This window comes from Rhinoraja longicauda, chromosome 5 (assembly GCF_053455715.1).
Source record: "Rhinoraja longicauda isolate Sanriku21f chromosome 5, sRhiLon1.1, whole genome shotgun sequence".
NCBI classification, from domain to species: Eukaryota; Metazoa; Chordata; class Chondrichthyes; order Rajiformes; family Arhynchobatidae; genus Rhinoraja; species Rhinoraja longicauda.
The window spans coordinates 37649633-37670331 of record NC_135957.1 but is presented as its reverse complement, the minus strand read 5'-3'; the positions used below and the strand labels follow the sequence as shown (position 1 = coordinate 37670331).

The following is a 20699-nucleotide window of genomic DNA, read 5'->3' as shown; positions in this document are numbered from 1 at the left end:
CATCTTTCTCCATGTTCTTCATAAACTTTGACTGTCCAAAGATCAAAATATGTTCATCTAAGCCTTGAATGTAATCATTGATTCAACCTCCACAACTCTCTGATGAATTCCAGAGTCACAACTCTCAAGAGAAATCCTTTTGTCTTCCCATTTAATAGATGATCCCTTGGTCTGAAACCAAACCCATAATTTTCAACCTGAAATGTTAATTTTCTGTTTCTCTTCCCACAGATGTGCCTGACCTACTGAGCATTTTCTGGTTTTATTTCAGATTTCCAGCATCTGTAGTTCTTTTGATTTTCATTCCCTATTTCTGAACTCCTTCCCCTTTGCAAGTCTAACATTCTCAATTCACACCTTACATTCTCTTTGTACCCTTCCATATCTCCAGTTTTTCTCTCCCCTGACTCTCAGTCTGAAGAAAGGTCTCGAACCGAAATGTCACCCATTCATTCTTTCCAGAGATGCTGTCTGTCCTGCTGAGTTACTCCAGAATTTTGTTTCCATCCTCAATTACTTGCTCGACCTGCAGGCCAATATTCTGCTTTTCACATATGGGAACACCCAAGATCCCTCCACATCACAGCATTCTGTAGTGCCTCAAATTAAACCATATTCTGCATTTCTATTCTTCCTATCAAAGTGAGATAACGGCACATTTCCCCACATCATATTCCAGCTGTAGCTTTTGACCAATCACTTAATCTATCCCTTCATAGACCTCATGTATCACCTTCAGGATTTGCCTTTCCACTTATCATTGATCAGCAGCAAATTTGGCTACATTACACTGATCCCCTTCATCTATTCATTAAAACAAGTTGTAAACTGTTGCGCCCTCAGTATTGATCCCTATGACACCTTGCTGGTTTCAACTGGCCAACCATAAAATGACCCATTTACTCAAACTCGTGTTATCTTTTAATCAGCTGATCTTGAAAAGCTAAGATGTGAATAGACAATAGACAATAGGTGCAGGAGTAGGCCATTCGGCCCTTCGAGCTAGCACCACCATTCAATGTGATCATGGCTGATCATTCTCAATCAGTACACCATTCCTGCCTTCTCCCCATACCCCCTGACTCTGCTATCCTAAAGAACTCTATCTAGCTCTCTCTTGAATGCATTCAGAGAATTGGCCTCCACTGCCTTCTGAGGCAGAGAATTCCACAGATTTACAACTCTCTGACTGAAAAGGTTTTTCCTCATCTCCGTACATAATGGCCTACCCCTTATTCTTAAACTGTGGGCCCTGGTTCTGGGCTCCCCCAACATTGAGAACATGTTTCCTGCCCCCAACGTGTCCAACCCCTTAATAATTTTATATGTTTCGATAAGATCCCCTCATCCTTCTAAATTCCACTGTAATGGAATAGTTGTGCAGCCACAATCAGCCATATAGCCTACTTACCTTATGGCTGAAAAAATAAAATAAAATATTAGCCTCCGTGCCCAGACCTCTTAGCTTGTGCAGTAGCTTTACAAATGACACTTCATCTACCCACTCTCAGCAATTCTCAGATATCTTAACACATTTATCAAATATGATTCCTCTTTCATAAGACCAAGTTGACTCCACTTTATTACATTACTTACTTCCTAAATTTTTGGTACTACTTTCTTAATATTCTTTGTCTTCCTAATTTTCTTAATTATTTTTTTGACTTCCTCGTATCTAATTGAGATTAGTCAGCATTTAAAACATATTAAATAATATTACTTTTGTATATTTACAGGAATCTAGTTTTAGCATCTATTTTTAACCAAGGACAAGATAATGTTTTAGTACAGAATTTTAAGGACATTGTCGCTGAACTATGTTTTAAAGAGACCTAAAAATATAAAATTGATTTTGTGCCATTACTAAAATAATTCTTCATAATATCAAGATGTTTTGAGGTAATCTACTCTCCAGCCAGCAACATAACTTCAAAATAATAGAAACAAGGAACTACCAATGCAGTTTACAAACAAAGGACATGAAGTACCAGAGAAACTCAGCAGGTCTGACAACATTTCTGGAGAACAAAGATTGGTGACGTTTCGAGTTGGAAGCCTTCTTTGGCACTTTGTGTCCGTTTTCCCCCCACTTTTTTCCCCCCACTTCAAATAGAACTGGTTGTCTTTCCAAAAAAAGCTTAATGCAGTTCCGTTTCAGTCTAAAAACACTAGATTCGTTTTACAGCTGCCAAATTGGGGGAAAAATTATCTATTAAAATATTCTTATTTAGAACGATACACACATTCGAGATCCAGTAGTGAAATGTATCTTCCAAGAGTCTGGATGAAAAGTATGGACCAAAAGCCTACAAAATGACGTTTCGGAGCTTAATCGCGTTTAAATTGCAAAAAAAACTCCGAAGATCTGTAACAGCAAAACAAAACTACAAAAAAATTAGACTAGACCATCAGATCTTACTTGAACTTTAAAATAGAGGCGACACGTTTTAGTTTCATGAGTCAATGAAAGACAGTACCACCATTTCGAGAGTTTACCGTGTTGACAAGGGATCACGTGCCATTTATTTCACAAACTCGTCTTTAACAAATCGGAAAAGATTGGGCTGTGAAGCTGTGGATTTTTTTAAAGTTTTGTTATTGCTTGTAATTCTGCAGCTGGTCGTTGATGGCGCCTCCCTGTCCCCTCCCCCTCCCTTGCAGACAGACTCCAATCCACTTACAGCAAAACACACAAAGACTTTCCCCACAAGACAGACAGAAACAGGGAGAGAGACGGGCAGACAGAGCTGTTAGAGACAGTCTTCGCCAGCACACTCGGTCCCGCAATCCCGGCCGGTCACCCGGCGCCCGCTCAAACCAAACAAAAGGAGCGTCGGAGCCGGGCCCAGTCTCCGGCCCCCGGCTCGCTTCAAACCCAGGCGGCACCGAGCCGGGCGGGGGTTGCCAGGAAGGGAAGGGAAGGGAAGGGGGCATCGAGCGCCGGTGGCCTGAACTTACCCGCTTGTTGTCGTCGTGTTGAGACGAGGAGCGAGTCGAACGAGTCCTGGACGAGATGCGGCCACCGATCAGATCGGGATCGAGCACCGAGTTTCGCCGAGTCCGCACCATTTTCCTCCTCCTCCTCCACCCCCCTTGCCTTGTCTCCCGGCCGCTCTGGCTTTACGGCTCGTTGGGCGCCATTTCTCCTCTTGTGTCAGTCACAGGACGGTGAGCGGCTCCCTCCGATCGGAAGCCCTCGGCTCTGGGGGAGGGAAAGGGACAGCCAGATCGGCTCCGGCGGGGAAACCCTCAGCCTGGAGAGGGTGAGCGGAGACGAAACTCGGCACCGAGAAGGTGATCGAGTGAACTCGGCTCCGATCGGAAATCTTCGGCTGTGGGGGAGGAGAGGGAGAGGAAGGGGAGGAGAGCCAGATCGGCAACGCTCGGCACTGAGAGAGGCCGAGTGGAGTGAACTCGGCTCCGATCGGCACTCAAGAGGATGAGATGGGGGTGAACTCGGCTCCGATCGGCAACCCTCGTCACTGAGCGATGAAGGAATGAACTCGGCAACCGTCGGCACAGAGGGGTGCGTGAGTGAACTCGGCCCCAACCGGCCCGACGAGGATGAGGAGGGGGTGAACTCGGCAACTCTCGGCACTGACAGAACGAACGAGTGAACTCGGCTCCGGTCGGCAACCGTCGGCACAGAGGGGTGCGTGAGTCAACTCGGTGATTCTCGACACTGAGTGAGACTGGGTGCCAATAATAAAGATTCCAGCTGAGAAATTATTATCTTTGTATTTAAGTTGTGTGTTTGAGGAAAACTTTACACATTTAAAACACCGAATGAGACGTGTTGACTAGACAACAACGAGGCGCTTCACTTATTATTTATTTATTTATTTATTTATTGAAAATAACGATATAATATTTTCGGCAGAAAAAGTAGATCATTTCTGAAATAATTTGATGGAATTGATTTACAAGTTGTGGTCACGTAGTTTTGACGAAGGGTTTTCGATGTGAAATATTTCCCTTTTCACAGAACTTGGTGAGTTTTTTTTCTGTTTTGTTGTATTAAGGCACTTCCTTTCTTTGTGTTATAATAATAAATAATAATAAATTGTATTTGTCATATGCAGGTTGGCACAGGGTCATCGGTACAATGAAATGTATTTGGCAAGACAACGGGTCACCTCAGCAGTAATATTCCAAGGATAAATAAGATTTTTTAAATGACATTAGTAAGGTGAAAAGACAATATTTAAAATAGGTAAAAAGACAATATTAAAAATAATCAACATATATGATTTGAAATGTGTTTATGCGTTCAGAAGCCGGATGGCCTGATGGTAAAAACTGTTCTTAAGTCTGGTGGTACGCGCAGTTATATGTGATAACTTGGAATCAAGATGAATTGCTTTCACTCTGGTCTGTAGGTTTTGAGGTGGTTAATGAGGCCAATGTGGGAACGGCAGATTCTAACACAGATGGAGCAGGTGGGGAGCGCAGGTGGGTGGTTGTTTGATGAGGTGATGCGCAGCTTATGCAACCATTCTGTGTGGCCCTGGTGTATAGCCTAGAGATTCCCAAAAGCATCCCGAATATGTCACTAGTAAGCAGACATGGGCTGGAGACCCTCAGAAGAGTATGGAGATGTTGCATTTCTGCAATGATGTTTTGAGCACATCTTTGAATATTATTGCAAGGAACTGCAGATGCTGATTTAAACCAAAGATAGACACAAAAAAAGCTGGAGTAACTCAGTAGGTTAGACAGCATCTCTGGGGAAAAGGAATAGGTGACATTTCTGGTCAAAACCCTTCTTCAGATTTTTCTGTGGTTTGTGTGTTAATCTCTTCTCGTGACAGAGCCCAGGCCCAAGTGCTTGTTTGGAGGTATTGGAGGAATTATGCCGCCTGCTGAATTGAGTGTAATTCAGGTTCAATTTCAAAATACACAAGTGCTGGTGGAACTCAGCAGGCCAGGTAACATCTGTGGAGGGAATGGACAGATTACTTTTCTGGTCAAGTCCCCACTTCAGATTGAGAGGTGTGTCGAGTGAATTCTGCTCTAATGGTAACCCTCGGCACTAAGTGAGACTATTCCAATAATAAACAATCCTTGCAGAAAAATCATTATCATTGTTAGAAGTTGTGTGTTTGAGTTCCTCCAGCGTGTTGTGTTTTTCTCAAGTTTCCAGCACTTTGGGCTTCTTGGGTCTTGCAGGTCTCAATAGGTTGATATATGAGAAGACACCAACACTTCTTCCAGTGAATGTGGAGGATTTTACATAGACTTTAATTCTCTGGTGGGTTATCGGCAGAATCTTTCCAATGAGCCCTATCCTGACTGGGCCTGATCATATAACAAGTTCACCAGAAAAAACAACAGGTATATTGAAAAAGAAACACACAGTGTTGGAGTAACTCAGTGGGTCCCCTAGTCCACGTTTGGTCTCACTAACGTGAAGGACATTTAGAGTGGATGTACGTGAACATCTGTTTTCAAGAGAGAGTTAGATTTCGCTCTTAGGTCCAAGGGAATCAAGGGATATGGGGAAAAAGCTGGAACTGGGTACTGATTTTGGATGATCAGCCATGATCATATTGAATGGCAGTACTGGCTCGAAGGGCCAAATGGCCTATTCATGCACCTATTTTCTATGATCAGGTCAGAAGAGGTGCATGTGAACTATCTAATACATTTAGTGCTCCAAATGTGGTCTGCCCCAGATTGTTGATGCTTTATGTAGTACTATGTCATAAGTGAGAGCATATGCACCACACACAGGTCTTGGAACATTTTGCCGAACACATGCTCGGTCTACTTGTGTTGAATGGAGCTCCTGGGTTCCAACCATTTTAACTCGCTCCAACTTTCTGTCCTGTACCTACTTCATTGCCAGAGTGAGACCACATGCAAACTGGAGGAACAGCACCATGTAGTCCGCTTAAGTCACTTACGCCGTTGAAAGTTGATTTGTTTCAATTTTATGTAACGGCCCACACCCCTCTCTTTTTCCCCTCTCTTCTCTGGGCCATTCCCTGGTGCACACACATTTCTCCCATTATTTCTCAATCCCTCCCTGTCACTTCCACCTATACCCCTCCCTCTGGCTTCACATTTCACTCCTCGTTCCTTATTTGACATCCTTTTGTCTCCTTTTCATCTCTACCCTTTGTTCACCAGACTGCCAATCGACACCTCCTCACCTGTCACTTGGCAGGCTTTGTCCTGCTGCTACCTCTTTCCTTCCCCCCCCCCAATCAGTGTGAACAAGGATCCTGACCCGATTCTTCAGTCTGAAGAAGGGTCTCGACCCGAAACGTCACCCATTCCTTCTCTCCCGAGATGCTGCCTGACCTGCTGAGTTACTCCAGCATTTTGTGAATAAATCCTGACCCAAAACGTTGCCTATACATTCCCTCCAGCAATTTTATCTGACCCACTTTTTCTTTTGGAAACCAGCATCTGAAGTCTCCATTCAGGTATATTGAATGCTTATTTATCTTTTAAGATAATGTATAGCTTATGGTATGGCTTTTGATCCTTTGATATATCAACCATTGCAGTTGGTTCATTGTTGTTTGCCTTCAATCAAAGCTATCTGGTTAGAAATACCAACCTCGTTACTTGTTTTATCAAAGAGCAGAATAGAAAAACATGTGAACATTGCTTTCATATATTGGTGTCAGGGCGTAGTAACCAGGTACAAGAGATAAAGCAAAAATGATGACAGGGATTGGACTTGGTAGATTGATGAATTAAAACATGTGAGAGGTTGCAGTTGTTTACACCGTATGTGAACAAGCAGAGATGTTCTTGAAAACAAACAACATTGTTGCCTTCCCAGGAGAGAACATGGAACAGAGAGAGCATTATAAAACGAGAGAAAGGAAATACCACTACTAGATGAAAAAGTAATTTTAAAAGCATGCAGAACTATGGGTTGTATTACTGATGCTAATATAGCCCCTGTGGATCGGACAAAACACTTATCTGTAATGGTGGCAACAATTAGAACAAGATGTGAAGAGAGCATCAGATGATTTGGAAGGTATTAGAAAAACAAATTGTTGCATTCACACAAAATAGATGAAGGGAAATTGTAATAAAATTTCAGGGTGCAGGTAAGAGTTGTGGGTGGGTGTATCCACTGGATATTTGATTGAAATTGACTTGTTTCAGTACAATTTGACTTCCTTCTCTGCCTCCATCACAGGGATCCTTGAATGGAGATTTAAACAAAGACGTGCAGGTTGGCCTCTGTAAATTGCCCCTTGTGTGTGGGAAGTAAATGAGAAAGTGGGATAACAAAGAACCAGTGTGAACAGGCTGTGTGAATTCAGTGGGCTGTCAAGCCTGTTTCCATGCTGTATCTCCAAACTAAACTAAAAAAAAATGAATAACACAATCAAGGTAGATTTCATGAGATTGGGAATCACCTATCAGCTTTCAATCTATGTCAGCTATCAGCTTTGAAAATAAAATCATTTTGATTCAAACCTGTTTAGCTATATCACATTGGTTGGGTGATGTGGTTGACAGCTATTAGAAGGAAACTGCAGATGGCACATTGTATTTCATATTTATTTCTGCACTATTTCAAGCCATGTGTGCTTTCAGGAAACCTAGTGGCTTCTGAGTTGAAATTCCCAAGTTTATAATGACTTGCGTTTATGTAGCACATTGAGTACAGGAAAGCCAGTGCTAATCGCAAGTGTAATCAAAAGGAATTGTCACTGTGGTGTGCTGGGTGTGAATGCATATTTTTAAATAACTATGTGTACCATATGGTATAACTTCAGATACATTGTTGTATTAGCTGATACATTTAGTTGAATATTATTCGCATTCCATAAAGAATGTTTGGTTAGAAACTTTATCCTTGCCTCACAGAACAGCAATATGGAAGATCTCTAAATGTTACATTGGGGAAAAGTTTGGGTATTACTGCTGAAAAGCAGAGAGATGGTAATGAATGAAGTATGAGGTAAAAAAGAATGTGATTGTTTTGACTAGGGATGGGGAAACAAACACATAAAGTGCGTTTAGCAGCACCAGTAAACACGTACAAGGACTTGTATAAAGATTTTGTCTTCAGAGTCTTTTTAACTTTAGGGTTCTCGATTCCCCTACTCTGGGCAAAAGACTCTGAGTTTATCCGATCTATTCCTCTCATGATTTTGTGCACCTCTAAGATCACCCCTCATCCTCCTGCACTCCAAGGAATATAGTCCTAGCCTGCTCAATCTCTCCCTATAGCTCAGGCTCTCGAGTCCTGGCAACATCCTTGTAAATCCTCTCTGCACCCTTTCCAGCTTCACAACATCTTTCCTTTAACACTGTGCCCAGAACTGAACACAATACTCTAAATGCGGCCTCACCATTGTCTTGTATAACTGCAACATGACCTCCCAACTTCTATACTCAATACTCTGACCGATGCATCCTGATAAAATGTTTTCTATGGGCTAAATATGCACTGTAGAAAGCATTTTATCAGGATGCATCAGGCACGGTAGCGCAGCGGTAGAGTTGCTGCTTTACAGCGAATGCAGCGCCGGAGACTCAGGTTCGATCCTGACTACGGGTGCTGCACTGTAAGGAGTTTGTACGTTCTCCCCGTGACCTGCGTGGGTTTTCTCCGAGATCTTCGGTTTCCTCCCACACTCCAAAGACGTACAGGTATGTAGGTTAATTGGCTGGGTAAATGTAAAAATTGTCCCTAGTGGGTGTAGGATAGTGTTAATGTACGGGGATCGCTGGGCGGCACGGACTTGGTGGGCCGAAAAGGCCTGTTTCCGGCTGTATATATATGATATGATATGATATGATATGTCTACCGTCGATTTAAACCAGCATCTGCAGTTCTTTCCTATACAAACCAACATCACTTCTGTTGACTCCATTTATACCTCACGCTGCCTCGGCAAGGCCAGCAGCATAATCAAGGACAAGTCGCACCCTGGCCATTCTCTCTTCCCCTCTCCCATCAGGCAAAAGGTAAAGAAGCATGAAAACGCATACCACCAGATTCAGGGACAGTTTCTTCCCAAATGTTATCAGGCAACTGAATCATCCCACCACAATCATAGAGCAGAGCTGAACTACTTTCTACCTCTTTGGTAACCCTCAGATTACCCTTGATTGGACTTTGCTGGCTTTACCTTGCACTAAACGTTATTCCCTTATCATGTATCTATACACCGTAAATGGCTCAATTGTAATCATGCCATGGGAAGTCTAATATGGGCAGGAGCTCGGTACAATAATAAACTAAACTAAAAAGAAGGTCAATCTGCCAAAGCTTTTGGGGTTGTAAGCTACCCCAACATAATGTGAGATGTTATTCTTTCAATTTGCATTTTGCTTCTCTGGAGTAATGGAAAAAGCAAAAGGCAGATCAGTCGATGTGAGCATGGGAAGGAGAGATAAAATGATATACAACTGGAATCTCGAGATGGTTGTTGCGCAAGGAGTGCGGTGATCTGCAAAATGGTCACCACGACAATGCATCCATTCAAACTGGCGCTTTGGCCCACTGAGACAACATTAACCATCGATCATACATCCACACTAGCTCTATGCTATCCCACATTCTAATTCACTTCCAATAAATTAGGGGCAATTTACACAGGTCAATTAACCTACAAGCCCACCTAACTAGCAACAACATCAAAACCTACTAAATTAAAACAGAACAAACCACCAAAAAGGAAGATAGGCAGAAAAGTACATTGATTCCTTATGCTGCCAAGAATGAATCTATATGATTCAGGGACCATGGAACAGTTACATAACGTTCTTAAAATTGTTGTATATCCTCGGCCTTAGCGGTCTTAAAATATTCACAATTAATTTCCTTCTACTGATGAGATTATAAAACCTCTTCAAGCTGCTGCTGTCGTTTGTCTTCTGCCATACCTTAAATGCCACGGACTTCACAACCTACTTTCCATGGCGTGGTGATGCAGCATTCAAAGTTCCGTCACTGCCGGCAAATATGCTGGCGGGCACCTCTTCCTATATCAGTCTGGTTCAGATCCAAACGTGTCCAAGTTTGTAAATTATATGAAGCTAAGTGAGGAAAGCACAAGAGTCTGCAAAAAGGACAAAAACAGTGTATGGGCAAGAAGATTGGAAAATATGACGTTTTGCAATTTGGCGGGAAGAATAGGAAAACAGTTTTTGAATGGTGTGAAACTAATAAATGTCGGTGTGCAGAGAGATCTGAATGTGCTATACAAGGTCCAGGAGTAAATCAACATGCAGAAAAATTCTGAAATCATTCTTCAACTTGAAATATTAACTCTGTTTCTTTTTCTGGGGATGTTGCATTTCCTGCTGAATGTTTCCAGTATTTTCAACATCTATTTTAGCAAGACCACATTCAGGTTACTCTGTACAGCTTTTTCTCTGTTTCTAGGAAAGGATACAATGGCCCCCAGCCAGAGCAGCCATGTTTACAAGGTTGATTTCTGGAATGTGGTTGTTGAGCTATGAAGAGTAATGGAGAAAGATCTGTTATATACCAACTGGAGCTTAGAAGAAAGAGAGGTGTTCCAATTAAGACATGTGAATTGATAAAGAGATTATGTAAATCTTATAATTAACACAACACAGAAGGAAGCTATTTTGCTTATCAAATCCATGCCAGGGAGCAGTCCAATTAGTCTTTCTTCCTCTCTTTTTATTTCTCTCTACCCCTCCAACTTATTCTCCCTCACATCTGCTTATCAAGCCTCCTTTGACTTTTTATGCCAATTAACCTGCAGCAAGTGTAGGATGTGGCAGGAAATCCAAAGGAAGCCTAAATACTCCGCAGCCCTTATGGCTTTGTCATCATGCTACCCAGAGAGCTGCAAATGGTCTGTTGTTGTACATTCAAGACATGAAAGTGATAGATTCATATAAACTACATGGTGATCAGGTGGAAAAGTACATCTGAGGTAGAGTCACACATGATGGACACTTAACAACTTCTCCTTCGACTCCTCTCGCTTCCTCCAAATCCAAGGTGTAGCCATGGGCACTAGTATGAGCCCCAGCTACGCCTGCCTCAAACAATCCCTGTTCCAGGCGTACACTGACCCTATCCCCAAACTCTATCTCCGTTACATTGACGACTGCCTCAGGGCTACCTCCTGCACCCATGCAAAACTCGCGGCCTTCATTAACTTTGCTACTAATTTCCATCCTGCACTCAAAATCATTTGGACCATCTCTGACATCTCCCTACCGTTTCTTAATCTCATCGTCTCCTTCACAGGAGGTAGATTATCGACTGATATCTATTATAAACCTACTGACTCCCACAGCTTTTTAGACTACATTTCTTCCCACCCTGCCTCCTGCAAAGACTCTATCCCCTACTCCCAATTTCTCCATCTATGCCGCATCTGCGCCCAAGATGAGGTGTTCCATACCAGGACATCAGAGATGTCCTCATTCTTTAGGGAATGGGAAGTTGCATTTGGTCTCAACCCAAGGGAGCCGACTGGGTGATGAAGGCTATCTATTGACCATACTCTAGCACACCACAAACACAAAAGGACACAGGTAGCATGTAAAGAAAGATGTGCTGATCTACAAAATGATACAAATGCTCCCATGTTATGTGCCTGCTGAACCAATGCTTCCACTGCCTAAATTGCTCCCAAGGAACACGGCACTATTTGGTAAACAGTGTAGGTCTGATACGTGACAGCGTGTGCTACAAGCTCTGTGGTGAACAACTGAGAAGTGAGTGTACAAGAGGTGGAGGGAAGAGGAGAATGAAGAAGAGGAAAACAGAATCTAATTCAGACAGACTCACGTTCTTTGTGAAAAGCTCATCAAGTGTAATATCTGTAACCACAAATGCAGCTTCCTCTCGTTATTATTGAATGTTGCAGCATTTCTTTTCATATTTCCTTATTTATCTGGCTAATATTCAACAGTAAACTCTACAATATAAATGATTTACATCAAATTAATAGATGAAATCATGTCATATTGCATGCAAGAATAGATTAAATGTCCTGCAGATTGTTTTGATGTCAAACTACCAGGAGTCCTGACCTATGCTGATCCTCCTACACAATGCTTCCTCAGTGCAGCATCCAATGGAAGACTGTGATTTTCAGTGGGGGAGACAGCAGATAGCTGATGAGGCCAACTTCCAGCAGCGCAGGGCATGACGCTGTGCCTTTAGAATGCACCATCTGGCCGTGGGCTGACAGGCCAAGGGCCAAGAATCAAGGGCACTATTGGAGCATGAATGGCAGCTCACAAATCCTGTTGCCCTGAAAGAGAAAAGCAGATTCCTGTTTCAAGGGACCAATATTATTTCCCCAGTTTTTCAAGCATATCTAAACTTTCACAGCTGTAACTGAAGCATTTACCACCAAATGCTATATCAAAGTTAGGTCTTCAAAAGTGCAAAAAAAATGGGCCATCGGTATTGTTACACTGACAATATATATACACAGTTCAATGCAGGCCTTACATTGTGCCCACTTATATGCTGTCTTCTGCAGCTTGGCCCTTCATAGTCTTCATGTGAATTCTTTGCAGCAGAACCGTTGTGTGGCCTTAACTTCAGATGGCCAGGCACTTTTGCTTCCTCCCCTCGTATTTTCCTAAATTAACCAGCGAGATTGCAATTTTTCGCCATATAAATCTAAAAAATAGAGATGATGTGTGGTAGAGGGATGGTGGCTTGTTTCTAAGCTGTATGTGGCTATGACTGCTTGACTTTGCTCAGGCCAAAATCTACTTCCCCATTTAAAAGACACATCAGGTTTAAGCAACACAATCAAGCTTGAACTGAAGTTCCCCACTCACAGTATTAGTCCTCTTGCAATTTATTCAGCCTATTGCTTGTGTGCTTAGAACTGGTTGGATTCACAACCGTGGTAATACCAAGCAATTGCCATTACATCAGTACATTCCCATCAATGGGTGCAGTGCGTAAAAAAAACTGCCGCATTTAGTAACCAACAGTTAATCTACAATTATGTTATTATGCTTGTACCAAAGCAAATTTAATAAATTATAGTGTCTGAATTTCAAAGTCATGTGAGACTTAAGTTCTTGGCAATTTTCTACCTACTGTGCGTCATAATATATAAAAAGTCTCATCCATTCAGATATATTGATTTCAAATTAACGAGTTTATTTTGTGTATTACATTGTTCACCAAAACCTTATGATTGTGAAGAATGGTCTACTCGAGTATAAAAATCAGAATTATAATAAGTATGATGATGGTTCAGTTTTAGAGAGCATTGGATAAACAACTGCTGCAACTTCACAATTCTTTTGGTCATGAAATGCCTTAACAACTTTGTGCAACGTTTTAATAAACTCTAATAATCAATAATGACATTCTGAATGTCATCCATTCCCCCACCAGGAGGGTCTTAAAGCCCTCCATTTCTTCTTCGACCACAGAACCAGCCAAATTCCATCTATCAATACTCTCCTCCACCTAGCAGAGCTGGTTCTTACCCTCAACAACTTCTTCTTCGACTACTCTCGCTTCCTCCAAATCCAAGGCGTAGCTATGGGCATTCTCATGGGCCCTAGCTATGCCTGCCTCTTTGCAGGGTATGTCGAACAATCCCTGTTCCAGGCATACACTGGCCTGATCCCTGAATTCTACCTCCGCTGCATTGACAACTGCATTGGTGCTACCTCCTTTACCCATGCAGAACTCACTGACTTCATCAATTTCACCACTAATTTCCATCCTACTCTTAAATTTACTTGGACCATCTCCGACATCTCCCTACCGTTTCTGGATCTCACCATCTCCATCACAGGAGACAGATTTGTGACCTTCATCTACTACAAACCTACTGACTCCCATAGCTATCTTGACTACATTTCTTCCCAACCTGTTCCCTGTAAAAACTCTATCCCCTACTTCCAATTCCTCCGTCTATGCCGCATCAGCACCCAGGATGAGGTGTTCCTTATAAGGGCATGTCCCCATTCTTTAGGGAACGGGGGTTCCCCCTTTCCGTTATAGATGAGGCTCTCATTTGAGTCTCCTCAATATCCCGCAACTCCGTTCTTGCTCCCCCTCCCCCTTTTCGTAACAAGGACAGAGTCCCCCTTGTCCTCACCTTCCACCCCATCAACCGTCGCATACAACATTTCCGCCACCTCCAACGGGATCCCACTACTGGCCACATCTTCCCATCTCCACCCCTTTCTCCTTTCCGCAGAGACCGTTCCCTCCGAAACTCCCTGGTCCACTCATCCCTTCCCACCTAAACCACCCCCTCCCCAGATAATTTCCCCTGCAACCACAGGAGATGCGGCACTTGTCCATTTATATCCCCCCTCGACTCCATCCAAGGACCCAAGCAGTCTTTCCAGGTGAGGCAGAGGTTCACCTGCACCTCCTCCAACCTCATCTACTGTATCCGCTGTTCCAGGTGTCAACTGCTCTAGATCGGTGAGTCTAAGCGCAGGCTCGGCGATTGTTTCACTGAACACCTTCGCTCAGTCCGTCTTATATCATATCATATATATACAGCACGGAAACAGGCCTTTTCGGCCCACCAAGTCCACGCCGCCCAGCGATCCCCGCACATTAACACTATCCTACACACACTAGGGACAATTTTTTACATTTACCCAGTCAAATTAACCTACATACCCATACGTCTTTGGAGTGTGGGAGGAAACCGAAGATCTCGGAGAAAACCCACGCAGGTCACAGGGGGAACGTACAAACTCCTTACAGTACAGCACCCGTAGTCAGGATCGAACCTGAGTCTCCGGCGCTGCATTCGCTGTAAAGCAGCAACTCTACCGCTGCGCTACCGTGCCGTCTTAACCAACCTTATTTTCCGGAGGCTCAGCACTTTAACTCCCCCTCCCATTCCCAATCTGACCTTTCTGTCTTGGGCCTTCTCCATTGCCAGAGTAAGGCATGGTGCAAATCGGAGGAACAGCACCTCATATTTTGCTTGGGTAGTTCACACCCCAACGGTATCAACATTGACTTCTCTAACTTCAGTCCCTGCTTTCCCTCTTTATCCCCTCCCCCTTCCCAGTTCTGCCACCAGTCTTCCTGTCTTCTATTACATCCTATCTTTGTCCCGCCCTATCCCCTGACATCAGTCTGAAGAAGGGTCTCGACCCGAAAAGTCACCCATTTCTTCTTTCCAGAGATGCTGCCTGACCTGCTGAGTTACTCCAGCATTTTGTGTCTACCTTCGATTTAATGTAAACCAACATCTGCAGTTTTAGACAATAGACAATAGGTGCAGGAGTAGGCCATTCAGCCCTTCGAGCCAGCACCACCATTCAATGCGATCATGGCTGATCACTCTCAATCAGTACCCCATTCCTGCCTTCGCCCCATACCCCCTCAGTCCGCTATCCTTAAGAGCTCTATCCAGCTCTCTCTTGAAAGCATCCAACGAACTGGCCTCCACTGCCTTCTGAGGCAGAGAATTCCACACCTTCACCACTCTCTGACTGAAAAAGTTCTTCCACATCTCCGTTCTAAATGGCCTACCCCTTATTCTTAAACTGTGGCCCCTTGTTCTGGACTCCCCCAACATTGGGAACATGTTTCCTGCCTCTAATGTGTCCAATCCCCTAATTATCTTATATGTTTCAATAAGATCCCCCCTCATCCTTCTAAATTCCAGTTTATACAAGCCTAATTGCTCCAGCCTTTCAACATACGACAGTCCCGCCATTCCGGGAATTAACCTAGTGAACCTACGCTGCCTACTTTCCTGCCGGTTTATAATTAACTACATGCTTTTTGACAACTTTGTGTAATATCCAAATTATTGATTATTGGAATGGTCATTTTGATTATAGGTGGTGTTCATGAATGGGGTCTTTCTTCCCCTTGGCAAACTCATAATCTGCACTTCAGGCATTTCTATTGTGGGTGAAATTTATGATTTATTGCCGAGTATTCAAGTCAATCAAATCCAATAACTGTGCTCAAATTCTGATAGGAGACTATAACAACAGTTATTCATGGCTGCCAGCCAATTACCTGTCATGGGGTTGTTCAGTTGTGAAACAGGCCTTCTGGCCTGCCACATGCCAATCGTTTTGCCCATCTACATGAAACCCATTTGCAATATAATAATGACTATTCTTCCAGAGCTTCCCTACTTGAGCATTTGTCTAAATGCCTCTAAAAAATAACAATCCACTGTGACCACTGGCAGTGCATTGCAGATTTCAAACACTGCATAAAAACAAACTACTGCTAAGGTCCACTTTAAATCTCCCACCTCTTACCTTAAAATCATCAATTTTTGATTTTGACCATGGGAAAAAGATTTTGACTCCGTAAGTCTCATAGCCTTGTACTTCTATTAGGTCACCTCTCGGCTACCTTTACTTCAATAAACAAGCCTAGACTACTCAATACTTAAAACTCAAGTCCTCCAATCCAAGCAACATCATGGTGTATCCCCTCTGCATTCTCTCCAGCACAACCACATCCTTGTAGTGTGGTGACAAGAATTGCACACAATATTCCCAAATGCAGCCGAACAAGAACCTTATAAAGCTGTAACATAATGTCTCAATTCCTACATTTTATGCCCCAAGTTATGAATGCAAGCATGGTGTATGCCTTCTCCACCACCCTAGTTACTGTGGTGTTGTCACCTTCAGGGAATTATGTGCTAGGACTCCAAGGCCTCTTTGTTCATCCACATTTCTAAGTGCCCTACCATTTAGTATATATGTCCTATCCCTTTTTGACTTCCCTAATGCACCATCTTACACATATCAAGATGAAATTCCATCTGCCTAAGCCCCACTCAAATTCCAACTGATCTGTATTCAGCTGTAGCCTTAAGCAAAATCTTAATGGTGAATCTGTGTTTTCGTTGAGATGATGAAACCTTTGTTTGCAAACACAAATGCAAAAAAGTGGCCACTTTGATTAATTACTGCAGGGTGCTAATGGAATCATACCACAGTGTACTATTGGGTAGTAGAGAGACAGAAACTGGAGGAAACACAGCAGGTGAGCGGTTCCCTGAAAGTGGCAGCACAGGTAAATAGGGTGGTAAAGAAGGCCTTTGGTACATTGGCCTTCATCAGTCACGATACTGAATATAGATGTTGGGATGTAATGTTAAAGTTGTCGAAGATGTTGGTGAGGTCGTATTGGGAATATTGTGTTCAGTTTTTATCACTCTACCATTGGAAGGATGTTATTCAGCTGGGAAGAGTACAGAAAAGATTTACGAGAATGTTCCCAGAATTTGAAGGCCTGAGCTATAGGGAGAAATTGGGCAAGCTAGGATTTTATTCCTTGGAGCACAGTAGGCTAGGGGATGGTCTTACAGAGAGGGGTAACCTTTTTTAACTCAGAGAGTGATTGGTATATGGAATGAGGTGCCAGAGGATGTAGCTGCAGCAGGTACTATAACAATATTTAAAAGAAACGTGGACAATTACATGGATTGGAAAGGTACAGAGGGATAAGTGCTAAATGCAGGCAAAACTAAACACAATACTCCAGGTGGCATGGATTGAGAACTGGTTGGCAGACAGGCAGCAAAGAGTAGGAATTAACGGTCCTTTTCAGAATGGCTGGCAGTGACTGGTGGGGTACCGCAAGGCTCAGTGCTGGGACCCCAGTTATTTACATTTTTGTTAACGAGGAATTAAATGTAACTTCTCCAAGTTTGCGGATGACACAGCTGGGTGGCAGTGTGAGGCTGCAGGGTGACTTGGATAAGTTGGGTGAGTGGGCAGATGCATGGCAGATGCAGTATAATGTGGATAAATGTGAGGTTGTCCACGTTGGTGCCAAGAACAAGAAGGCAGATTATTTTCTGAATGGTGTCAGATTTGGAAAAGGGGAGGTGCAACAAGACCTAGGTGTCTTTGTACATCAGTCACTGAAAGTAAGCATGCTGGTTAAGCAAGCAGTGAAGAAAGCAAATGGCTTGTTGGCCTTCATAGCAAGAGGATTTGAGCATAGGAGCAAGGAGGTCCTACTGCAGTTGTACAGGGCCCCGGTGAGACCGCACCTGGAGTATTGTGTGCTGTTTTGGTCCCCTAATTTGAGGAAGGACATTCTTGCTATTGAGGGAGTGCAGTGTAGGTTTACCAGGTTAATTCCCGGGATGGTAGGACTGAATGGGATGAAGGAATGGATCTACTGGGCTGAAATTCACTGGAATTTAGGATGAGAGGGGATTTTATAGAAACTTATAAAATTCTTAAGGGATTGGTCAGGCTCCAACTACAGCCAGGAGTCACAGTTTAAGAATAAGGGGTAGGCCATTTAGGACTGAGATGAGGAAAAATAATTTAGCCAGAGAGTTGTGAATCTGTGGAATTCTCTGCCACAGAAGTCAGTGGAGGCTAATTCACTGGATGTATTCAAGAGAGAGTTAGATATAGCTCTTAGGGCTAACAGAATCAAGGGATATGGGGAAAAAGCAGGAACAGGGTACTGATCCAGGATGATCAGCCATGATCATATTGAATAGTGGTGCTGGCTCGAAGGGCCAAATGGCCTATTCCTGCACCTATTTTCTATGCTTCTATGTGTGTCTTTGTGCCTAAAGGGTAATATTTGGCTTCTCTGTAAAAGGAATCTCCTGTACAAAATTGCCAGGAATTGCTTTTTAAAAAGTGATGGTTAGTGTTTTTGGGATATTTGGGTTTTAGAAAATTGATTTCGTTAGATGAACAATGTTCTAGAATACAGTGTACTTATAAACTAAAAATCCAAGTTTCTTGCAAGTCCTCTCAAATAAATTCCTACCCCATTTTTTCAAACAGGTTCTTACCTGGCTATTTATTGTTCTCTCAATATTTTTTTTCTCTATCTCAGTCCTGTGGGAGCACCAATACTACACCCAATTTTCTAAATCAGAGTTGAAGAAAAACTAATGTAGTGAAAGAATAGAATTTATTTTTTGTCGTTAATATGCCTTAACCTTGCAGCTTAATCTTTCATTACTTTTGCAGTAGGTTTACAACACTGGGTTGTCGATGGTTAATGACTCGTCCTAAATAACATTAATGCCCAGTTAGCAACCTCGCCACAAACTTGATTTCCCTTCAGAAATGAGATGACTTGTTTTTTTCTTGTCCACATGCTAACAAGCACAAATCTAAATAATTATGGGAGGAAAAAGTCCTATCCATTTGGCCATTAAATGCTGTTTAACGTTATGTTTAGGTTGGAAATTCAGGGTACAGAGTGTACTTTCTGCAGTTAATCGTTGCAAATTGCCATTGATATTACTTTATTGTTGCCTCATGCTGGTTTGTAACAATAATGTAAGGTTCGCTTAAATCTTGCACAACTTCTCATTGCATTGTGAAATACCCATATTGAAATGACAAGAGAATGAGCTTCCTTTACATAGATCTGGTGAAACTTTATTTTCTGTAAAATGTTCACTGGGCAATGAACATTTATTCATCTCTGAGTACTTATTCATTTTGCCCTTTCACTTGAATTCTAAAATTATTTTGTTGCTCCCAGTACTCAGTCACTCTTCTATCCCCCCCACCCCCCCGGTAATACCAAATCCCTCCCTTTATTTCCCTCTTACCCTGAGAAATGCTCCTTTACCCTTTTCCTCTCCTGCTCCTATCCCCATGCTTCTCCCATCTTTAACCACTTGCTCCTCCATCCCGCCCCCCCTCCTTCCCACACCCGTCCCACTTTTTTCTCTGAATTTTTTCTCTGAATTTTTTCTCTCTCTCTCTCTCTCTCTCTCTCTCTCTCTCTCTCTCTCTCTCTCTCTCTCTCTCTCTCTCTCTCTCTCTCTCTCTCTCTCTCTCTCTCTCTCTCTCTCTCTCTCTCTCTCTCTCTCTCTCTCTCTCTCTCTCTCTCTCTCTCTCTCTCTCTCTCTCTCTCTCTCTCTCTCTCTCTCTCTCTCTCTCTCTCTCTCTCTCTCTCTCTCTCTCTCTCCCTCTCTCTCTCTCTCTCCCTCTCCCTCTCCCTCTCCCTCTCCCTCTCCCTCTCCCTCTCCCTCTCCCTCTCCCTCTCCCTCTCCCTCTCCCCCTCCCTCTCCCTCTCCCCCTCCCTCTCCCCCTCCCTCTCCCCCTCTCTCTCCCTCTCTCTCTCTCGCTCCTCAAATGCGGCCTGGCCTGCAGATTTTCTCCACCACTGTTCTCTGCTTCATAATTCATGGCAGATGTATGCAAAAACAAGCAGAAATGATTCTATAATTACTTCGTGCTTTGGCTATCAACAGTGCGCAACACATTTTATTATCTTTCAGGGTGGATTACTCAGAACTCATCACAGCTAAGAACTGCACACGCCCAGATGTCGCAAAGCCATCACTTATGAATGTATTTTCTGATGCCTTGAGAAAGGCCTTTTCTGGTCAATACTGAAGAAGCTAATGCTAATGTGGATGGATGGATGGATGAAAATTACAACTCGCCCAAAGATGGAGTTTTTTTTTAAGTGTTATGATGATCCAGTGATGTGGAATTCTCTGCCACAGGGGGCAGTGGAGGCTAAATCACTGGGTGAATTTAAGAGAGAGTTAGATAGAGCTCTGGGGGCTAGTAGAATCAAGGGATATGGGGAGGAGTTGGGCACGGGTTACTGATTGTGGATGATCAGCCATGATCACAATGAATGGCGGTGTTGGCTCGAAGGGCCGGATGGCCTCCTCCTGCACCTATTTTCTATGTTTCTATGAAAGCAATGCTTACACAAATATTTTGGCTTTAATAGTTTTGGCAACCAAATAGGGAACCAACTCTTCCAATAATTGATCACGCGA

The 20699-nt window shown here is 43.0% G+C and overlaps 2 protein-coding genes across 4 annotated transcripts in view; one reads left to right on the top strand and one right to left on the bottom strand.

The window, feature by feature from the left end:
• The window catches only part of atad2b (ATPase family AAA domain containing 2B), a 101393-nt gene extending 98073 nt beyond the window's left edge, over window positions 1-3320 (bottom strand). For all 3 annotated transcript variants that reach the window (XM_078399300.1, XM_078399302.1, XM_078399301.1), the window contains exon 1: window positions 2959-3320. In XM_078399300.1, the coding sequence (XP_078255426.1) occupies window positions 2959-3069 (111 nt within the window). In that variant the 5' untranslated portion in view covers window positions 3070-3320. The remainder of the gene's footprint in view (window positions 1-2958) is intronic.
• Window positions 2731-20699, top strand: part of mfsd2b (MFSD2 lysolipid transporter B, sphingolipid) — a 105546-nt gene continuing 87577 nt past the window's right edge. Inside the window, exon 1 of the mRNA XM_078399304.1 lies at window positions 2731-3991. The gene's annotated coding sequence lies outside the window, so the exon portion shown is untranslated. The remainder of the gene's footprint in view (window positions 3992-20699) is intronic.